This window comes from Zootoca vivipara, chromosome 10, assembly GCF_965207765.1.
Source record: "Zootoca vivipara chromosome 10, rZooViv2.hap1.1, whole genome shotgun sequence".
Classification (NCBI taxonomy): domain Eukaryota; kingdom Metazoa; phylum Chordata; class Lepidosauria; order Squamata; family Lacertidae; genus Zootoca; species Zootoca vivipara.
The window spans coordinates 35,529,624-35,550,485 of NC_142593.1; the positions used below are offsets into that span (position 1 = coordinate 35,529,624).

The following is a 20,862-nucleotide window of genomic DNA, read 5'->3' on the forward strand; positions in this document are numbered from 1 at the left end:
TCCCCACGGCGGAGGGAACCAGGTCCGCCCCTCGAAGGCGAAAGAGCAGCTTATGGGGGTGGTGTTGTTATCTTGAAACATTTCTCCCTTTGAGCAGTTGCTGGGTGGGTTCCCCCCGCCGAACTGGCTTCTTGGGAGCTAGGGATGCAGGTGTCAGGGCGAGGAGACAAGAACTGGGGCTCAGGGGAAGTGAAGGAAGAAAACCTCGTTGGCGCCCTGAGGGGAGGCGAGACGCGGTGGAGGCGCACCCAAACCTAAGACCAACTCTTTCGTATTTTAAAAAGTGCTTTTCCTCCTGCGCCCCCTCCCACCCATTGTAAGCGGTCCACGTTTTTATACCCAGTAAAGAATAACGATAAATATTTGGGTCGGGGTTTAGGAAAAAATGACTTGCTTCCTGCAATGAGGGATCTCAAAACCTTGGGAAGTATATACGAAATCCTGAAAATGGCCGTTGGGAGCCAGCTTCGAACAGCACACTGAAAAATATGATGCATTTGTGGCATCCATGAACTAGGCGCTTGAGGGAGGCGAGGGGAATTACGTGGGAATTTGAAGCATTGCTTCCTCCCGCCCCGTAGGAAGCTGCCATATACTGAGCCGCACGCACCAAATCTTGCTCAGTATTGTCCACACTGACTGGCAGCGGCTGCACACGGTTTCAGTCACGAGTTCCCCCCAACTTGGGACCTCCTGCATGCGAGGCAAAATGCTGTGCCCTTAGCACTTAACACCCTAATAATTGTTTATAGGTAGCTATGAGTTGCCAAATGCTCGAAGGGGCGCTTTAAATGTATGGGGCGTTTAAGTAGCCGTGAGTCTACAATGCTGCTGCTGCTGCTCCGAGAGTGAGAGAGAGGTTATCCGGTGCTTGAGTTCTCGAGGCCCCGTTACTTTTCGCCCTTCGCAGAAAGGAACAAGTCCGAGCACGGTCTTGCCCGGGCGAACGCAGCTATATAGAGACGCCTCTTTCCCCCAATCGACTTCCAGCTCAGGATCCACCCACCTCCGGCCGTCCCTTCCCAAGGATATAAAACGCGCGAGCGGTTTGCAGCGCTCTCTGAGCCTCTTTGCTGGGGCGCGCTGCGTTTGTCTCGGCGGCAGAGGAGGGAAAGTGCAGTTCCCGACAGGATCGACAGGGCGGCGGATCATGGCACCTATTGGAGGGACCCCGAAAAACAAGAAGGTAAAGCCGCCGGCTGCTTGGGGCTCTTGCTTGCTTGGTTTGGTTGCGAAGAGAAGCCCCGAGGTAGCCTATAATAGAGCCGTCAAGCTTAGAGACATTTCTCTGTCTTCGGAGTGCTAGGGCAAGAGGTGGTCGATTATCTCCTGCAAGGCGTCATCGAGAAAAAGATCAACGGTGCTTTAATAGAAAAGTTGTGAGCGAGAGGGGGGGTCGTTTGGGGCTTTGCTAATAGGCAGACCCTGGGGGCTTCAAGAGGGTTAAAGGTGAAAGTCTGCTCCAAGAGTTGAGGTGTAGAAATAGACACCTTGGTCTATACCCGTGGAATAGGAGTTCGCTTTTCGAATAATAAGAATTATATAGGGGGGATCAGGATTTTAGAGATGCTTAGGTGGGCATGGCCAAAAAAAGGTTGGGAACCACTGGTCTACACCCTTAACTATCTCAGCTGCCCTAGACCATGGGTAGGCAACCTAAGGCCTGTGGGCTGGATGCGGCCCAATAGCCTTCTGAATCCGGCCCGCGGACGGTCTGGGAATTGGTGTGTTTTTACATGAGTAGAATGTGTCCTTTTATTTAAAATGCATCTCTGGGTTATTTGTGGGGCATAGGAATTTGTTCACCCCCCCCCAAAAAAAATATATAGTCCAGCCCACCACATGGTCTGAGGGATAGTGGACTGGCCCATGGCTGAAAAAGGTTGCCCTAGATGCTGTAGTGTGTAAGCCAGGAGCACCTGGTTCTGACCATTTTTTTTATATCCCAGGACATTTCATTCATTTTGTATGTCTCTCTCTCTCTCTGTGTGTGTGTGTGTGTGTGTGTGTATCTGATCATTCACATCGCTATGGGAATGTTCAGCATGACAGCAAAGTGTGTTTTCTGCATTTGGAACAACTGAATGTGATACTGATTTAGATAGATACACTTTTTACACGCTTTGGCCAGGATTCTGCATAAAAATGTAATCAGTCAGAATTGTTGGGTCACTTCCTATTTCATGAATATGCAAATTTGCAGTCCCGCAGGTGTGAATCTTCATTGTCATTAGAAAGCTTCACTAGAAGACTCATTGTTCATTGCTTTTATGAACATTACTCTGTGTGATTTCAAAGGAATTTAAATATTTGTGTTACTGTTGCTTGATCATGTATATGACTAAAACCTAATAGGAGAGGTAAAAGTACTCTTAAATATTAGACCCAAGGATAATACGCCTGTTTGAGAATGGAGTATGTATGTGTGCATAGCTATGAAGTTATATGTTTGAAGGAAAGTCACATCTGGGGGGAAACCTGAAGAAATAGATTACAGTGGAACCTCTGGTTAAGAAGTTAATTCGTTCCGAAGGTCCGTTCTTAATCTGAAACTGTTCTTAGTCTGAAGCACCACTTTAGCTAATGGGGCCTCCTGCTGCCGCTGTGCTGCTGGAGCACGATTTCTGTTCTCATCCTGAAGCAAAGTTCTTAACCCGAGGTACTATTTCTGGGTTAGCGGAGTCTGTAACCTGAAGCATTTGTAACGTGAGGTACCACTGTATTTGATCTTATCAATACAGCTTTTATGAAGATGGATAATCTAGCATATGATACTAGATAGTGTTCAGAAAGACAGAGATAAACAATTGGATTAGTCAACCAATAAACAGCTCCTTGGCCATGATTTTGGCAGTGTTAATGGAGAAAGAAAGGTAAATCTGGGCAATGTCATGGATAGAAGAACAAAAATATTTGAATGCGGTGGAAAATTTGGGCACCTTTTGCATACAAAGCATGGAAAATGAAGAGAAGTGTAAACAATGCTTGGGCAGGAGATTATATTGTGATACTGTTTAAATTTAGAAAGACTGTGTTGGGAATCATGCTGCCCAAAAAGCCTCACAGAGCGTGAAGGAGAAAAAGAAGCATAGAACTAAGAATGAAAGACGCTGTCATGTTGCTGTAGCAGAGAACGGACAATAACATAGTTGGTTTTTTGAGAGCTTTATTCGAAGGGTTGAGAAGAAGAAGAAGAGAAGAGCAGAGAACTATTCTTCTGCAAGTCTTTATATGTATTTGCATATGTGAGTGACCAACACCTTGCAAAGCATTTGGTGGAACCTTCTGTAAAGCTTTTACTTAAGCTAGAAAGGCAATGTGCCCCATTCCAGAACAGCTGTTTCCTAACAGAAGGGTGACCTTTGTGGTGATAGGGAAATGCATCGCCTACCAGTATCAGATTTGTTTAAAAAAATGTTAGCGTCCAGATTATACGTTCCTATAACATATGGGCAAGTGTAGTGTGTAACATGTGTACTGTTAGACTCAGTTCACACTGTCTTCACTTCAGAAGCAGAGTTTTATGAAGCAGGTCTTGTAAATCGTGAAGCAGTTAATAAAAAGGGGGGCACAGACATTTAGGGAGAGGTCAGTCTGAGATTTAACAGCAACTGTCACTGCAGCTATGAAAAGAAACACAGGGCAGCTGTCACTAACGCCTCAGTTAACTATGACTGAGGGATCACAAAAAGAGCTGTTCAGATGGCACCCCAGGCAATTGTCAGCAAACTTTTTCCTAATAAATAGCATTACATACTCAAGGGGAAACAATACTTTGAACAGGATCTGCCATCAAGCACATACGGGAGTAATAACCCCAAATGACACGTTGTCCTAGGGAAGGGCATAGCTTAGTATAGGAGCATGTGTTTTGCATGAAGAAGGCCCCAGCTTCTATCCTCATCACATCCAAGTGGGACTAAGAAAGACTCCTCCTTGAAATCCTGCAAACCATTGCCAGTCAGTGTAGAAAATTCTGAGCTAGATGGATGAGACTTTGATATAAAAACCAATATAGGGCACAAATAGATTCAAGTCTACCTGGTCACCATCCTAAGAGGTGTTAGTATGATATACTATAAATGCTATCAGTGGTAAGAATCACCTCCAGACTAGATATTTTACAGAATGCAAGTATTGTTTTTCCTTTTAGGCTACCAGAAACTACCAGAAACATTTCTATAGACAAAGTAGTAAAATATTTTGTACAAATAATTTTTTATAAATATATATATGAAGTTGCTGTAATGCAGGCACCCCCAAACTTTGGCCCTCCAGATGTTTTAGACTACAATTCCCATCTTCCCCGACCACTGGCAGTTGTAGGCCAAAACATCTGGAGGGCTGCAGTTTGGGGATGCCTGCTGTAATGGTTCTTTAGAGGATTTCCAAGAAGTGCATTGGTGATAATGAAGTGCCAAGAAAGGTGCAGATTGTGTTCCTTTGACCTATAAGGGTCTCAATAGTCCTCTTAAATTAGGAATGGGTAATTTCCTCCTGGAAGCTGAATGTGACCCTTACATATTTCCTGTAGTTTTTTTTCGTGCAGATTCAAAGTAACTACAGTAGTCCACTGCAAGTTAAAAAATTGTGCTCTGTGAATCCAGCACACAACTGGTGAATTTAGTGGCTTTTGTAACAGTCTTGCATTGCAATGCAATGATGCAAAATGGCTTGGTGTGAGTTTTAGAGTGTTGAGTAATAAATTTGGCATAGTCCTCCTGGCAAGCATTCTCTTATCAGTGGGAATGATATAAAACTAACACAGAGAGAGATTTAAGACAGATGTGTTGGCATGGTTGATGATAGCTGCTTTCTACATGGCAATCCAACAGTGGAATCTTACAAAGTTTCTTCAGAAAATATCAGCTCTCATCTGTGGCTCCTAGAAGCTGTCAGTATGCGACAGTGACCACACCCCAGGAACAGCTTCAACTGGCAAGCTAAACCAGATGAGGATAGCCAATGAGTCTCAAACCGTTGGCAAGTTAGGGACTTCCCTTACAAGCGAAGACAGACTGTGGTGGATTGAGTGGACATGATCAATAGCGGGCTCAACGGTCAAGAAGGCGGCTTCTGCATTTGCTGTAGAGGCAAATTAGGGGCATATGGGGCTCATCAACTTGGGAAAGTAGCCCATTTACTTTCAGAGAACGAAAACTCTGATCCTAAACCTCCACTGCCTTGTGTGATATCCTGTGGAGAAGATAAGGCTAAGAAATAAACCCTACATAAATCCATTATGAAGTCTTAAGATGAGTGGATGGTGCCTTGTACGCCTCCTTCTGGTAACTCCTGCTGCCCTGCTGGAATCAGACTTATTGCTCTGCTTTCCTTTGGACCACACCAACAAGTGGGGGCTTGTCTAGACATCCCAGGACCTCCATACACACTGCCCAGGCTTGCACCCCAGGAGGATCATTTAAGTGCAGCGGCTTACCTTTATATGTTGTATGAAATGTTAATGTATTTTATTATTATTTTCTCCTCCCTATGATATAATGTATTTATGTATATGTTTTCCGATACAAGTTGCTTGGAGACATTTTAGCTGAACATTTTAAAACATATGAACACTATGTAGTAGTTATTGTTCTTCTTCTTCTAGGGTATTCTTGAACGTCTAGATGCTGGAGAAATTGTGATTGGTGATGGAGGATTTGTCATTGCTCTCGAAAAGAGGGGATATGTAAAAGCTGGACCTTGGACTCCAGAAGCTGCACTAGAACACCCAGAAGCAGGTTAGTTTAATCTGCACGTTGACCCTATGCTTGATAAAGCTATGATAAAAGCTGTGATCCTAAACAAAGTTTCTAGGGAGTAAACATCATTAAATACAATGAGTAAGGCTATAGAGGATTGTGGTTTATGCCCCTTGAAATCAGTGGAATAAGTCGGGTGCAATTAGTTCACATCCCATTTCATTCAATGGACTTAATCATAGTCCACTTTAGCTAAATAGGGGCTGTTGGCCCAATGCACAGGCCAATGAAAATTGGTTCTATTCAACAAATTTTAATGGGCTCTTTAATGGGCACATTTTCTGATTTATACCTGATTTTTTTATTTTATTACACTTTGAACTGGTTATTACAGAAATATTGCTTTAACATTATATCAGTAAAATAAAAAAATTCCTTCAGTAGCACCTTTTCATGCGGTATCTGAAGAAGTGTGCATGCACACGAAAGCTCATACCAAAATAAAAACTTAGTTGGTCTTTAAGGTGCTACTGAAGGAATTTTTTTATTTTACTTCGATCCAGACCAACACGGCTACCTACCTGTAACCATTATATCAGTAATTAATCTTTTTTATATTTTTTGCAGTTTTGGGGCTGCCTTAAAATAAGGATTTATACTGTTTGTTATCCTGTGTCTGAAGGCATCTATAGGTCTTTGAAGATAGGGTCATGGATTTACAAAGACAAGGGGGATGAAAGCAAATACTGTGATAATCACAAAAAAGCCATATTAATGTAATGATTGGTCTTTTGGTTATCCTCTGCTTCTATAGTAGCAGACAGTGTGGTGGGACGGCACTGCTCACCTGACCTCCAGTCATTGCATTGTCAGTGTTTACTGGGAGGGGGATGGTGGCTATAGTGCAAATGCGCTAATGGGATATTGGAGGGGCACTGCCTCTGCATTTGCACTGGGTTTTGCCAGCACTTCACCCCTCTACCTCCTAGTAAGCAGCAGTGATGCAACTAACAGGAGGTTAGGTGAACAGTAGTACCCCACCACATTATTTGTATCTGATGGTGTCAAATACTAGGTGTTCTGGTACCATTTTCAGTAGTAGCTTTATGTTCAAAATCATTTGGCAAAACCTGTACCTCTTCAAAGACAAAACTGTCCCTGCCACAGTATGGGAAGAGTGAAATTAAGCCTGATGCTGCTACTACTGTCCACCACTACAATTTTCCATGTATCACTCCAACTCCTTCAAAGTAAGGCAATATTTTAAAAATGCAATAAACAACTATTTCACAACTGGGGTGTATTGCGAAAGTCCCATACCAGTCAGGCAAACAGTGTTCTAAGTGTGAAATGTGAAATAGATGTGACCTTCAATCGTTCTTAAATTACATTTGTATGGGTCAAAATGTGGGGTGGGGGGTGGAGGGGTTACAGAGAGTGTAGTGTCAGATGTGACCTTGAAACTGGATAGGAAACCCAACAGCCTTGAAGTGAAGAAATAGAGCCTGTTTTTCTTGCCTTTGGTTAGAGTGTGGATGGTGCCAGTTATTTCACAGTAACTGCTGTGGGATTTGAGACAGCTATTCTGGCATCATAATTATAGACACATTTCCTTGGAATTAAGTGCTTTTTATTGTGGCAGAAAATGCTTCCTAAATGAGGTGACAAGTAGAAATAATTAGTGGCCTACCTGTGTACGTTAAGTATCCTGCACTGCAGGGGTACCAACATGATTACCCTGCAGAAGTTGTTGGACTACAACTTCAATCATCCTTGACCTTTGGTCATGCTATGGCCAGTTGATGTTGGGATCCATTAAGATCTGGAGGACACTGCATTGGCTATCTGTGTTCTATGGTCTCTATAAATTCATTGTAGTTGTGGGTGGCACATTTTCCCATTTAAAATCTTCTTTTGATACACTGCCTGTTAAAAATGCTATTGCATATTGCACCAGTAGACTAAGGAAAAATAGCTTAATTGGCTAAAGACAATATCCAGTAGTGGAGAACAGACTTCTATCCATGCAACAGGACTTCCCCTTCCTCTTCTCCTCCTCATGCAGCTCCTTGCATGCCTACTAAAACTGCTAGGGTTGTGGACCCTAGTCTAGAGCAATTTGGGGGAGGCTGCAGAGGGAAAGAGAAGAAGGGGAAATCTGCTTGGATAACACTGGATATTGCTCTAAGGAAAGGAAAGAATATGCCTTTCATTGCAACTTCAGATCTACCTGGAAGTCTTTCATCAGTTATTATCATATGAATCCCATTTATTTATACTTCTAATTTGCAGAGATTTTCAAAACACTCAAGTCAACATTGTTCTTATTTTACAGGCAGGAAAAAGAGGATGAGAGATAGTGATTTTGCTTTCCCAAGATACCTCTACAATAGCGAGGAACCTTAAACCTTCCTGGTTCAAATCCAATTTTGTCCAGCTGTCAGACCTACAGTGAAATGGTTTAACAGTCTCAGATGCCTTTTGCATCAATCATGTACCAATTGCAAGTTGGGAAATTAATGTGCAGATTTTTAATTGATTAAATATGTATACCCTTTATTAATAAATCAACGGGAGTGTTTCTTTTTAACAGTATAACAACTCAGTTAAAAATGAAGCGAATCACTATGTGATAGGTCAAAAAATGGAACACGATAAGGCAATACCATGTGAAAGGAGCTGCTGCCACAATATTAACATTATATCTGACTCTTCATTTTGTTTAAACATTTTGCAGTTCGTCAGCTGCATCGAGAATTCCTCAGGGCTGGATCAAATGTTTTACAGACATTCACCTTTTATGCCAGTGATGACAAATTAGAAAACAGGGGGAACTATGTAGCTGATAAACATTCTGTGAGTAGTTTCAACCGCTTTTTTATTATTATTGACAAGCAGAGTTACAATGCAGAAACATGGGTCATCTTTGCAAGACCTAATTCATTAAATTTAAAAATTCAAATAGAAATAAAATATATGAAGATTTAGTATACTGAAATGGCATGATAGAGATGCTACCTGGATTACCTTCCAAAAAAAAAACCAGGGACAACCCGTCAGATGAAAGAGGCAAGCTAGTTACTCTTACTGTAGTTATTCCTCACAAAGCACTTTCAAGTTGTTTAATACTGTGGAAAACAGGAGCTGACAAGGGCTAAATTTTTTCAATTAATTGTGACACTTTCCCCAGCGTCTCTAATATTAGAAATAATAATAATAATAATAATTAATAATAATAAATTTATTATTTATACCCCGCCCATCTGGCTGGGTTTCCCTAGCCACTCTGGGCGGCTTCCAACAGAAAAATGAAATGAAATAATCGATTAAACATTAAAAGCCTTCCTAAACAGGGCTGCCTTCAGATGTCTTCTAAAAATCTGGTAGCTGTTTTTCTCTTTGACATCTGATGGGAGAGCGTTCCACAGGGCGGGCGCCACTACCGAGAAGGCCCTCTGCCTGGTTCCCTGCAGAAAGCTTTAGAATACTCAGGAATAAAAGTTTTGTGTCTCTATTGTAGAAAATGTATACTTTTTGTGCATTCTGCAATTTCTGTAGAGAGGAATGAAGCCACAGCAGGGTCCCCAGACTACGGCCCGGGGGCCGGATGCGGCCCAATTGGCCTCCCAATCCAGCCCACGACAACCCCCGCCACTCGCCGGCGCCGCCCGCTCTTACGGCGCGCAGCGCTCTTCCAGGTCGGAAAAAAGCACCGAAAATCCTTTGTGCGCATGCGTATGGGCCTCTCCCGACCCAGAAGAGGTCATTTCTGGTGCACTTCCGGGGCGGGGGAGGCCCATACGCATGCGCACAAACGATTTCCGGCGCTTTTTCCGACCTGGAAGCGTGCCGCCACACCAGTAAGCGTCCGTGCGCATGCGCACAGGCGCGCACTCCCCCGCCCGCCCTCCGCGCGATCGGCGCGGTGGGAACCGGCCCAAAGCCCGGTAAGTCTGGGGACCCCTGAGCCACAGCAATACGAAAATTCCAGTTCTCAATCCAGACAGGTGTTCCTAAAGAAGACCACGGACAGTAGTATTGACAGCTGCTGAGAAGCCCTAGAAAATTAACAAGGTCACACCTCCTCTTCCATCTCCTGGTGTTGATTGTCAGCTAGGGAAACCTGAGGCAGCTTATGAATCCATGAAAGAAAGCAGATTGAAATGGAACCAGATAATCAGGAATGTCTGGAGATGTGCCACCACACCACATACTGAAGCAACTTGCCCCCAAATGGGGAGCCTAGTCAATAATTAGATAAATAATCCGTCTCCAGGGATCCCCCTCCCCTACTAGTGGTCTTACTATCACATCCTCTTTTGAGCATTCATCATCCCATTACCCATTCCTGCATTCCAGGGGGTTGGATTAGATGATCTTCCAGGTCCCTTCCAACTCTATAATTCTGTGATCAATCATGCAAGTTGTAGGTTGCATTTCTCCAAGATCCCTTTTCAGAACCTTAAGCTGCAGGAACTGAAACGCACTGCTAGATCAGGAGCACACTCAGTAAAATCCTTTACGCTGTCCACTAATAAAAACCACCACCTTATGAAATTGTACTGTGATGATTGGTAAAATGTGAGACATCTTAGTTGGACAACAAATGTAACGTGCATTCATTTTTCCTACAATAAAAGTGTATGTATGTGTATGGTGTAACTCTGTACTAATGTTATTTCCATATTATCAGGGCAAGAAAGTAAACGAAGCAGCCTGTGACATTGCGAAAGAAGTGGCTCAAGAAGGGGATGCTTTGGTGGCTGGAGGCGTCAGCCAAACCCCTTCATACTTGAGTAGCAAGAGTGAAGCTGAAGTTAAATCAATCTTTCGAAAGCAGCTAGAAGTTTTTACCAAAAAGAATGTGGACTTCTTAATTGCAGAGGTAAATACAACCACTAAGGAAACAGTAAGTGGTGATAATGAGGTAAACGGCTTTTGTGATAGGTTCGTATCTGGAGTTTGTGTGAATTGAAAAGCTGCTTGCACAACGGGGCTCTGCAGATTTGCAACCCACCTGCCCCGAAAGAGTGACCAAGGCAGGCCAAAATCAGGCCTAAACCCCTGTTGGAATGGATCTAGAAAATCTGTTTCATCCAAGAGTGCCAGAGCCAGAATTGGGGGCAGAGTCAGGGCACCCCCTCAGAAATTTGTGCCCCCAATGCTGGAAGGTGTGGGATAACAATGACTTGGGCCTAGCCTCTATACAAACAAAAGAGAATGAATGCTCAATAAACTGATATATATCTCATAGCCTCCACATAAAAGTTACATGAACAAATCAGGATAGATGCTCAGTGAATAGGTTGGTAGAACCTTTAAACAGATACCCTGAGGTACAAAGGAGTTTAGTATATGACGAAAGATACTCAGCAAATGCCATTTTTGGAGGGAAAGTTTTGAATATTTAGAAAATAACAGGGATCCCCATTTCCCTCTCCGCTGGGCTGGGAAGGCGAAGCACTGGCTTCAGCAAAGGTGGCGCCCATCTGAACATGTAGGTGAGTGGCCCACTGGTGGTATTCTTCTTGCCAGGGGAGGGCAGCAGAAAACCTTGAAATATAGAGCATTCCAAAGGTGGGGAGGGAGCAGAGCTAAGCATCAGGCCCCGTTCGGAGTCAATCACAGTGCCAGTCCAGAGCTGGGGCAGTGATCAGGGCTAATTGTAGTCCACCTCCATTTCACCACAGCCACCATGCGTAGATATGGGGCAGATGCAACGATGGCTCTGACCTTCCACAAAGCCCTTTTCTCAGGAGGTGGGGTTTTTGCATTGTACCCCAAGTTTAATTGTACTTTTTCTTTTAGTCTTCTGTTTGTTTTTGTCGCATTTTCACACAAAAGGTAGTATTATGCTCTGAACTCTCTCCCCCCCTTTTTTTCCTACTCCTTTCATCTCTTTTTAGTATTTTGAACATGTTGAAGAAGCTGTGTGGGCAGTTGAAACCTTAAAGGAAGCTGGCGTGCCAGTTGCAGCAACTCTTTGTATTGGTCCAGAAGGAGATATGCATGGCATATTACCTGGAGAATGTGCTGTCAAACTTGTAAATGCTGGTAAGATTCTATTTTTCACATATCCATCGTGAGACAAGTTAAAATATTAGCAATATGGAAGGAGATGAAAGAAGCTCAGCAAAAGAAGGTACATGTCTGAGTAGGAAAATACTGGATAAGGGAGAAGGTAAAAGGAAGCCCTGTTGGATCATAGTGGACCCAGCTTTTGGGGTGGGAGGAGCATTGCCTCATTCTCCCTAATGGACCAATTAGTCAAATAGTTCTACTTTTTATTTTAAATTTTCTTTGTTTATTAAGGCTCAAAGTAAAAACGGCATTTTAACAAGTGCTTTACAAATGATCCTATCGTCCACTTTAGCTATTGTAGCACAGAAAAACAGGTAAGTGGTGCCATCCACAGGCAAGTGGGGAACAGCTATCAATGTCTTGATTCTTTCTTAAAAGGTGCACGAGATGCAAATCCTGGCACAAAATACTTGAAGTTTGTAACCCACACCCATACTTGGTTGCTTTACAATACCAGCAATCCCACACTTAAATCAGGCAGCTAAAATGAATAAGCTTTGGATGGGAGGAATCAGGAATGGGTTTTTGTGTGAAAGGACTGTGAGCAAAACACACACAGACACAAACACACACACACACACATTTCTGGGCTGGGAGGTATCACTAAGAGGTACCTCCTGCCCTTTAATTCTAAGTATACATTTACCTCCCTTTCTAAGCTAGTATTTTGCATGTGATGCCAGTTTGTGGTCTTTGGGTGGGAACTTAGCAAATCCCTCAAGCTTGAAGTCTGCCCACTCCAGGTCTAGAGTACATTCAGCCCAGCCCTGCAAGGCATGGATCTCATACTTTAATATGACACTCCCAGAATTTCAAAGACAATAAGTACTTGGATATTTATGTCTGTTTCCATACATGCATATTTAAAATGCAGTTCCAAAAAACCCCATCACATCAAAAAGGGTGGCGCTCTGGGTTAAACCACAGAGCCTAGGCCTTGCCGATCAGAAGATCGCTGGTTTGAATCCCCGCGACAGGGTGAGCTCCCATTGCTCGGTCCCTGCTCCTGCCAACCTAGCAGTTCGAAAGCAAGTCAAAGTGCAAGTAGATAAATAGGTACCGTTACAGTGGGAAGGTAAACGGCATTTCCGTGTGCTGCTCTGGTTCACCAGAAGCTGCTTTGTCATGCTGGCCACATGACCCGGAAGCTGTATGCCGGCTCCCTCGGCCAATAATGCGAGATGAGCGCCACAACCCCAGAGTCGGTCACGACTGGACCTAATGGTCAGGGGTCCCTTTATACACAGATCACATTAGTTTTAAAAACATTGAATTGAAAGACATTATGAAACACTTCACTTCTTATTCTTTAGGTGCTTCTATTGTTGGAGTAAACTGCCATTTTGATCCAGCTACTTCCCTCAAGACTCTGAAACTCATGAAGGAGGGCTTGGCAGCTGCTAAACTAAAAGCACACCTGATGTCACAGCCGCTTGCTTTTCATACTCCGGACTGTGGGAAGCAGGGGTTCATTGATCTACCAGAATTTCCTTTTGGTAAGACTTTTGTTGTTGCTGCTGTTCTTAGTGTGAAGCTGCGAGAAAAATAGCGCTTATACATCAAACAGGAGTATACAGCATACATCAAATATCCAGTACATGTACTGGAAATAGCCCCAGTTGCCTTCAAAAGCATACAGTTGGTCTGGAACTGAAGCCATGTTGCATTGTATAAAATGTATTTATTATTATTTTTAAATATTCTGTACATATTTCAAGAGTGATTTATACTCAATTAGATTAATTATAAAATACAACAATAAAACAGTAGGGTCAGAGTCTAAAATTTTAAACCCAAAGATTGCCGCCAAGTAAACATCTATAGCAGGAACAGGAACCATTTTTCAGACCACATACTACATTACTCAGCAAAAAAGCTATTGGGGGGGGGGTCACACTTCATATGTGGGCAGAGCCCAAAAGTAGACAGGGCCAGTTACCATGCAGATCAGCTGAGGGGGTGTTGTTTTCATCCTGTTATAGGGCTGGGCTTGATGTTCGTGCTGGGACTGGGATGAAATTGAGCATATGCTTCCCAAATGATCAGCAAATATCGTCTAAGGAGCAGGAGAAAGCTACTGATTTTCATCCCCATCTCAGTATGCTTAAAGCTTTCCACCTTGCATGCTGCAAGGTTTAAAGGGGATTAAAAAGGGGATTAGAAATATTTGAACCTCCTTGTTCATCAGATGATCTGATTCTATTCCATTTGGTTGGGAAAACATGTAGGTAATTCTTGGAACTAGAAAAGAGTGCTGAAAAAATTGTTTAGATCACTTTGTGGAATAGGGAGCCCTACCTAAGAAAAGTCCATTTGGAAACTGAAAACTTGTTCCCCAAGAGTGGCTATTGAGATTGGCTTTGCCTTATGGAAAATACACAATTGTCTGTGCTGGTTAGTGCTGTCTAAAGAAAACAAACATATTTTGTAAAAACATTTGGATGACAATGGTAGTGTTTTGCACAGATTTTTATCACCAAATATTCAGATAATAGTGAAGTTAAAGTAATTACATTTCATTACAGCTTTGGAGCCAAGAATTCTATCCAGATGGGATGTTCACAAATATGCAAGAGAGGCCTATAATTTGGGGGTTCGATATATTGGAGGGTGCTGTGGGTTTGAACCATATCACATCAGAGCAATTGCAGAGGAGCTGGCCCCTGAAAGAGGATTTTTACCACAAGCCTCTGAAAAACATGGCAGCTGGGGGAGCGAATTGAGCATGCATACCAAACCATGGGTCAGAGCAAGGTAAAGTATATTTTTAACTCTGATACTAAAATAGCCCACTATATATATTCCTTTTTCAGAAATGCATCGCCTCATATAGCAAATTACTTGGTAGTAGTAGAACTCTATGTCATGGTACAAAACGATGCGCACAAGCAGTTTTGAACAGTAATTTTATAGACCTAAACACCAAGATGGAAGTAATGGATGCAGGATATTACTAAACATGTGCATTTAGATCAATAGAGTGACTGAGTTAAATACCCTCTAGTTTACTAGAGTACCTGTTATTCAACCATTGTACAGTCAAGTTTCATTCAGATTTCCTGATACAAATGTTGTTCCTTTCATGTTAGGTTGGCAGCATTTGCTATGTACAGTAAAGCTAGAGAGACTGAATTCAATCAGAATACTAACTTCTTAGTTTGTGTGTTGTGTAGTTTCCCCTAATGCTCCAAACATGTTGGGACATTTAGAAATCAACATTTAGCAAAACAACTATGGTACCAGACTTTTAGAGGGCATCTGAAGGCAGCCCTGTTTAGGGAAGCTTTAATAGATTATTGTATTTTAATACTTCTGTTGGAAGCCCCCCAGAGTGGCTGGGGAAACCCAGCCAGATAGGTGGGGTATAAATAATAAATTTTTATATTATTATTATTTCATAATAAACTTGTTCTGTTCATACTACTTCTTGGGCGCCCGATGCATTCCCCATCAAGGCCCTCTGTCCCTACCAATTTTTAAATTAAAAAACCTGTGAGGGTTTTATTTCAGGCCAGGGGTTTCTCTTTTTTGGGGGGGATCTGTGTTTTCTTTGTTTCGAGCTGTATGTAGATATGTTGCCTGGGCCCCTGGGGATATAGTTTTTCAGGGGTGGGGGCAGTTCTGAGCATCACCGCTTTCATTCTGTGAAATGGGTATTTTGTGGTGCTCATAACAGTTTCTTAGATTTCCAAATATTCTTCCTCCCTGACACAAAATGTTGGGGATTCTTTTGTTATTGTGTGGTATTGCCCTCCTTTTTGTTGCAGCTAAGCCAGAGGGCCACAGAAAAGTTCAGCAATTATTTGGAGCATGATTGTGAAGGTTGTCTGAGGTCCTGAAACCTCATTTAAACTTCTTACATTGCAATCATTATATAGGTTGCCTTTGAACATTCAACAATGTTTAAAACTATAGTCAAGATTTCTGGAAACCTACTATCCATATCCCTGGGGCTACAAAGTTCATTTGTGCCCCCTCCCCCTTTTCACTGTATTATATATCTCAGTGTTATTTTTGTCCTGGCCTTAGCAGGAAAAGAAACTAGTAAATATGCATATAACCTTTTCAAAAGCACCTGTATTTCAGAAGTGATATGTTAGCGTTTTATGTCTCAATATCCTTGGAGAGGTGGGGTGGGGAGAATTAGCAGCAATACAGCACTACCAATGCTGATGTGCCCCCTTATGTGTGTGAGGCCCTTGGTGCTGGATCTCAGTGTCTGGGCTTACACTATTGATCCCTCTGGCAAGTCCATCGCTAGGGTTGCCACATGTCCTCTTTTTCCAGGACAGGTCCTCTTTTTCATGGGTATGTAAAATCAGAGTCATCATAGTGAGCCAAAGTTAAAAGTAGAACACCATCAGTTGAGTTATTAAAACAATCCTTTGCACTGTTAGGTTTACAACCCAAATTATTCCATGACAATCTGTTGATTTACATGCTAAAATATTTTGTGAAATATCTCGTACTGGTATCCCTCTTTGCTTAAAAATATATTGACTAGGATTTGTCCCTTTTTTTAACCTAGGGCTAGGAAGGAGTACTGGGAGAATCTATTGCCTGCTTCAGGAAGACCATATTGCCCCTCGCTGTCAAAGCCAGATGCCTGGGGGGTGACCAAAGGGGATGCTGAGTTGATACAGCAGAAAGAAGCAACATCTGAACAACAGCAGAAAGAACTCTTCAAAAGACAGAAATTCAAACCCAGCACTGTAGCATAGATTATTAGCAATTTTGTCTATGCAAAAACAAGCATGTCACTGTATAATTGACAACTCAATGGAAAGATCAGACAGAATTTATTAGTTGGAAGTATAATAAATCTCAAAACACTTTTTAAAAATGAAAATGCACCTGTGCTATATGCTGCACTTTTATTGAATACTCCAACGTATTTGCAGTACACACAATTCAGAGCATGTTCATCCTCTAATCCTATTGAAATAATAGGGATCTAATGCTTACATGTAAAATAGTCCAATCCTAAGCAACTTTTCTCAAAATTAAGACTCACTGCATTTAACAGAATTTCCTTCCTAGTAAATGTGCTTAGGATTTCACCAAATAACTTGCGTTAATTGGAACTTTATATGGATTGTGCCCATTATCTTAGATGGAGAAGTTTTATCTAATGTCCCCCCCCCATAAGCACAGCACTCTTTATGAAAGCTAAAACAGATGAATACTTATTTTGGAAAAATATATTTTTCTCAGGATAGGAATAATTTATATAATTTTTAAAAATAAAATACTTCTGATAAACAGCAGACTATTTTCAAAATAGTTGTTGGTTTTATTCTCCCAGGCTTGAGATGGCATTGCGATCTCTAAATGCATATTACAGGAGATCAAATTAAGCAAAAATTTATTCAGCATTCAAAAAAAAAAGTTTATAAAAAAGGGTTATTTATAGTTCCAATCAGAAACAGGAAAATGTAAAGAAGATACAAGAATATAAAACTCTTTTCTCCATGTGAAATCCAAACATGTAACTTCTAGAAATGCATGAAATCCACTTGGCTTTTCCATTACAAATTAGCAAGAAGTCTTATATATAGATCATGACTGAAGTTTCCTCCTGAGCTGCTGAGCTTTCCAGACTGTGGGTGGTATCCAAAAGTGATGGTACTGAAAGAATCCACCAGTGGAATGGGGAGGAGGCCATTTCAATGACCCCTAAATTCCATGCCCTCTCTATATCTGCCTCAAGGGTTTGGGGGGGTCCCCTCAGAGCAGATTTATGCCCCTCAATATACTATGGGTTTTGTGAGGTGCTATGCAGGAAGGGGAAATGGACAAAAGAAATCCCTCCCTGTTTTGTTGACCAATTCCTTCCGTCAATAGATAGTTGCCACTGGGTACCACTCTAAAACTATGCAGATATTTAGGTCCACTTCACAATGAAGCATCTGTGGAAGCTGATCACAATGCCTTTCACCACTCGGCATGATTGATCCATTCCAATATACTGCGCTAGTGCTCCTGATCAAGTAGTTGAAATAATCTTATATCTAATCTCGTATGAGGGCTTTGGTACCCGCTTTTAAAAAGAGAAATCTCCATTGCTCACTGAAACTAAGGTCACATGTTAAAACCTTAAGGACTGAAAATCTTCAGGGCCGGCCAGAGACATTTTGGCACCTGAGGCAAACCACAAAATGGCGCCACCCTCCCTGCCAGGGAAAAAGGGGTGAGTGAAGATATACATCAGGAACAAGGGGGGAAATAAATATCTACATTGGAATCTGCTGCCCCCTGTGGTTCCTGCCACTTAAGGTGCTTGCCTCAACTTGCCTGATGTAGCTAAATACCGGTAGATGACTAATATCTGCTATATACTGAGGGGATTGGCCTATATGTGACATCATTCAGTTCTTTTATATCTAAGAGCAATGTTCTGTATTAATACCAATAAAGATTTACAAATTACCCTAATGTCTTGCTGTTTTGAGAGTGAAATTATATTTAAAGCTTGCACTGTTAAGAAAAATGAATAAAGGTACCCTAACACAATGTTTTAACATGCTTCGTTTGGAACAGAATATTCTTCCTGAATATGTTTGCCCTGCCACCTTTCTTCTCCATGACACATTATAGAACTCCTTTGCAATTGTGCATACACATAAAAAAAGGCAGTATCAATCTTGTAACAATAAAGCAGGAATGGGAAGTTCTGGTCCTCCAAATGTAGCTGTAACAATATATATATACAGTTAAACCTCGGTTGTCAAACGTAATCTGTTCCGGAAGCCTATTCGGCTTCCGAAATGTTCAACAACCGAGGCACGGCTTCTGATTGGTTGCAGGAACTTCCTACACTCAAGCAGAAGCTGCATCAGATGTTCGGTAAGATTTCCAAAAAACATTCAAAAACTGGAGCATTTACTTCTGGTGTTTTGGCGTTCAGGAGCCGAAACATTCCAAAACAGAGGCGTTTGGGAGCAGAGGTTTGAGTGTGTGTGTGTGTAATTCCTGTTCTTTGTCACTGGTTTCCAAAAGGAATAGTCTAATACTTTAACCGTCAACAACTTGAATCTAGGACTTTACTTCACTTTGTGTGTCTTGTGTCCAAGAAGATGCTTTGCCTGGGTGTTCTGGAGCAACCATAGTTTGTTTAAAAATAATAGCAACAGACAGGTTTTCAACCCTTGAATGTTTTCAGTCAACCATCCGCTGAGAATTGAACATCATCTGCACATCCTGGAAGCCAAATAGGGCATTTCTGCAGCAGTTACTTGGAAGGGTTTGTGTTGCCTTTACAGTACACACATTTAATGTATTGGGATTCATTCTCTATTTTCTCCACGAGGAGGAGCTGGCTGAGCGAAATCATATAACACCGTCTCACAATTCTCTGGGGCAGCCTCATAAGGGTGTTCTGTTCTGGTAATATACATGGTAATAAACAGTCCTTACAGATATATGCTCCTTAAATCAGGGGTAGGGAAACCTGTGGCCCTCCAGATGTTGGACTCCAGCTCCCATCATTCTTGGCCATTGGCTATGCTGGCTGGGGCTGATGGGAGTTTGAGTCCAACAATATATGGTGGCCCACAGGTTCCTTGCTTTTACATTAACTGTATTTTAATCCACTGTTTAGAGGGCCTTCAAGTGGAAAAATTTTTTACAAGTAAATGTTAATAGTAACAATGGAATGCTGTTTCTGCTTCTTCCTCACTAATGTCTCTGAGCAAGAGTAAATAACATGAATTGCTTATTAAACTGGAATAGATGGCTGCCTCAGAAGAATGCTCCATTAAGCAGTCATGATAATCCACATCCACTCAACTTGAGAAACTTTTCCATTACATACAAAATGTTCATTCAGCTGGCAATAAAGCGAATTAAACCAAACAAAATGTGAAACAGGTTTTTTTTTTATTAAAACACATATGAAATTTTTCCTTAAGCTATGCATGGTCACAAACAATAGTGTGACTGTTTCTATATATAGTATTTTTTTTAAAAAAAAACAACTCACTGCACATCTGTTTGCAATTTGTGGTAACAATGCAACTCTTCCCTACCATTGGGTGAGATAGCATCATGGAAATGCATTAATGTTCCCACTGCACTGGGATGGACTGAATGTGCATGATGGTCAGTTTTTAATTAAAGAGAATTGAATTCCAGGATCTTCACATTAGAACAGCTTTCTGGGATCACTTCCAGACAACCTGTTCATTGAATGTTCGTCCAGATTTGTTTGCACAAGGTTTGCAGGGAGAGTAGACTGTGTTAGCTACATTTTGAGTATTCATTCTGATTTGGTTGCAGGGTGGTTAGTTGACGCTGAGTCAAGCAACTTTCCAGTGCATTCCCCCACTACTTTTCTTATTGCAAAATTCTGGGGGTTTTGGGGGGAGGGAGTGGAGGGGGAAGCAGGATTGTTGCACGATAGATCAAAACCAACTTTTATTGTGTAAATTGCAAGCCAAAAACAGTGGCTGTTTAGAAGTGCCCTTGGTTATCAGCCATAAAGTGAAGAATGAGAAGAAATGGGTAATTCAACAGGGATATCCAACAGTTACTATCTGATGATGAACTAATGGAATAGTATTTGTAGTTCTGCAGCCTCTGTTTCCATCCTTCCTTGCCCCAAACTGAAGACAGTGGCGCTTAACCAGAAGAAACATGAGCTAAAAGCACTGGCGAAACCCAAGGTGATACATTAGCACAAAATGGATGTGCTTGTGCTGAATATTGACATCAGCAGTTTGGGCTTCTTTCTCTTTATGTTGTCCCAGAAAATGGTGCAGACAGCTATGTAGTATTGTGAGGCATTTTGCCTTGAAAAACCTTCGTAAGGGTATTGCTCTGGCACCAAAGCAGAATCTCACACTCTTTATTTGTAGTTCAGCACTAATACAAAAACATAATCTAGGAAAGCAGGGAATAGGTAATGCCCCTAGAAAACATTTTTACTCAATCTCTTAATAATTAGTTTTTCCATCTCGGCATTCCCCCCCCCCCCTACACATCACTAGGTGGATTTTTTTTAAAGTACAGTACTGTAAAAATGCAAAAGCACTGCCTCCTTGTGGTAAGCGAAATAATTACAAGAGCAGTGAAAGATAAG

At 41.8% G+C, this 20,862-nt stretch overlaps 1 protein-coding gene across 1 annotated transcript; it reads left to right on the top strand.

Moving 5' to 3' along the window:
* The first annotated feature begins 1,062 nt into the window (after window positions 1–1,062).
* LOC118076698 (betaine--homocysteine S-methyltransferase 1) lies at window positions 1,063–18,212 on the top strand. Its single transcript, XM_035099569.3, has 8 exons — window positions 1,063–1,186; window positions 5,609–5,741; window positions 8,440–8,558; window positions 10,396–10,587; window positions 11,609–11,756; window positions 13,097–13,279; window positions 14,309–14,537; window positions 16,312–18,212. The coding sequence occupies exons 1-8, from the start codon at window positions 1,151–1,153 to the stop codon at window positions 16,502–16,504; spliced, it is 1,233 nt and encodes a 410-aa protein (XP_034955460.1). The 5' UTR covers window positions 1,063–1,150; the 3' UTR covers window positions 16,505–18,212.
* The last annotated feature ends 2,650 nt before the right edge of the window (window positions 18,213–20,862 follow it).

What these genes read in the sequence shown, in the direction of transcription:
- LOC118076698 (XM_035099569.3), top strand. Translation starts at nt 1,151, where the DNA reads ATGGCACCTATTGGAGGGACCCCGAAAAACAAGAAG. An exon ending in ATGTAGCTGATAAACATTCT is followed by an intron (nt 8,559 to 10,395) that starts GTGAGTAGTTTC and finishes CCATATTATCAG; the next exon opens with GGCAAGAAAGTAAACGAAGC. An exon ending in TGGACTTCTTAATTGCAGAG is followed by an intron (nt 10,588 to 11,608) that starts GTAAATACAACC and finishes ATCTCTTTTTAG; the next exon opens with TATTTTGAACATGTTGAAGA.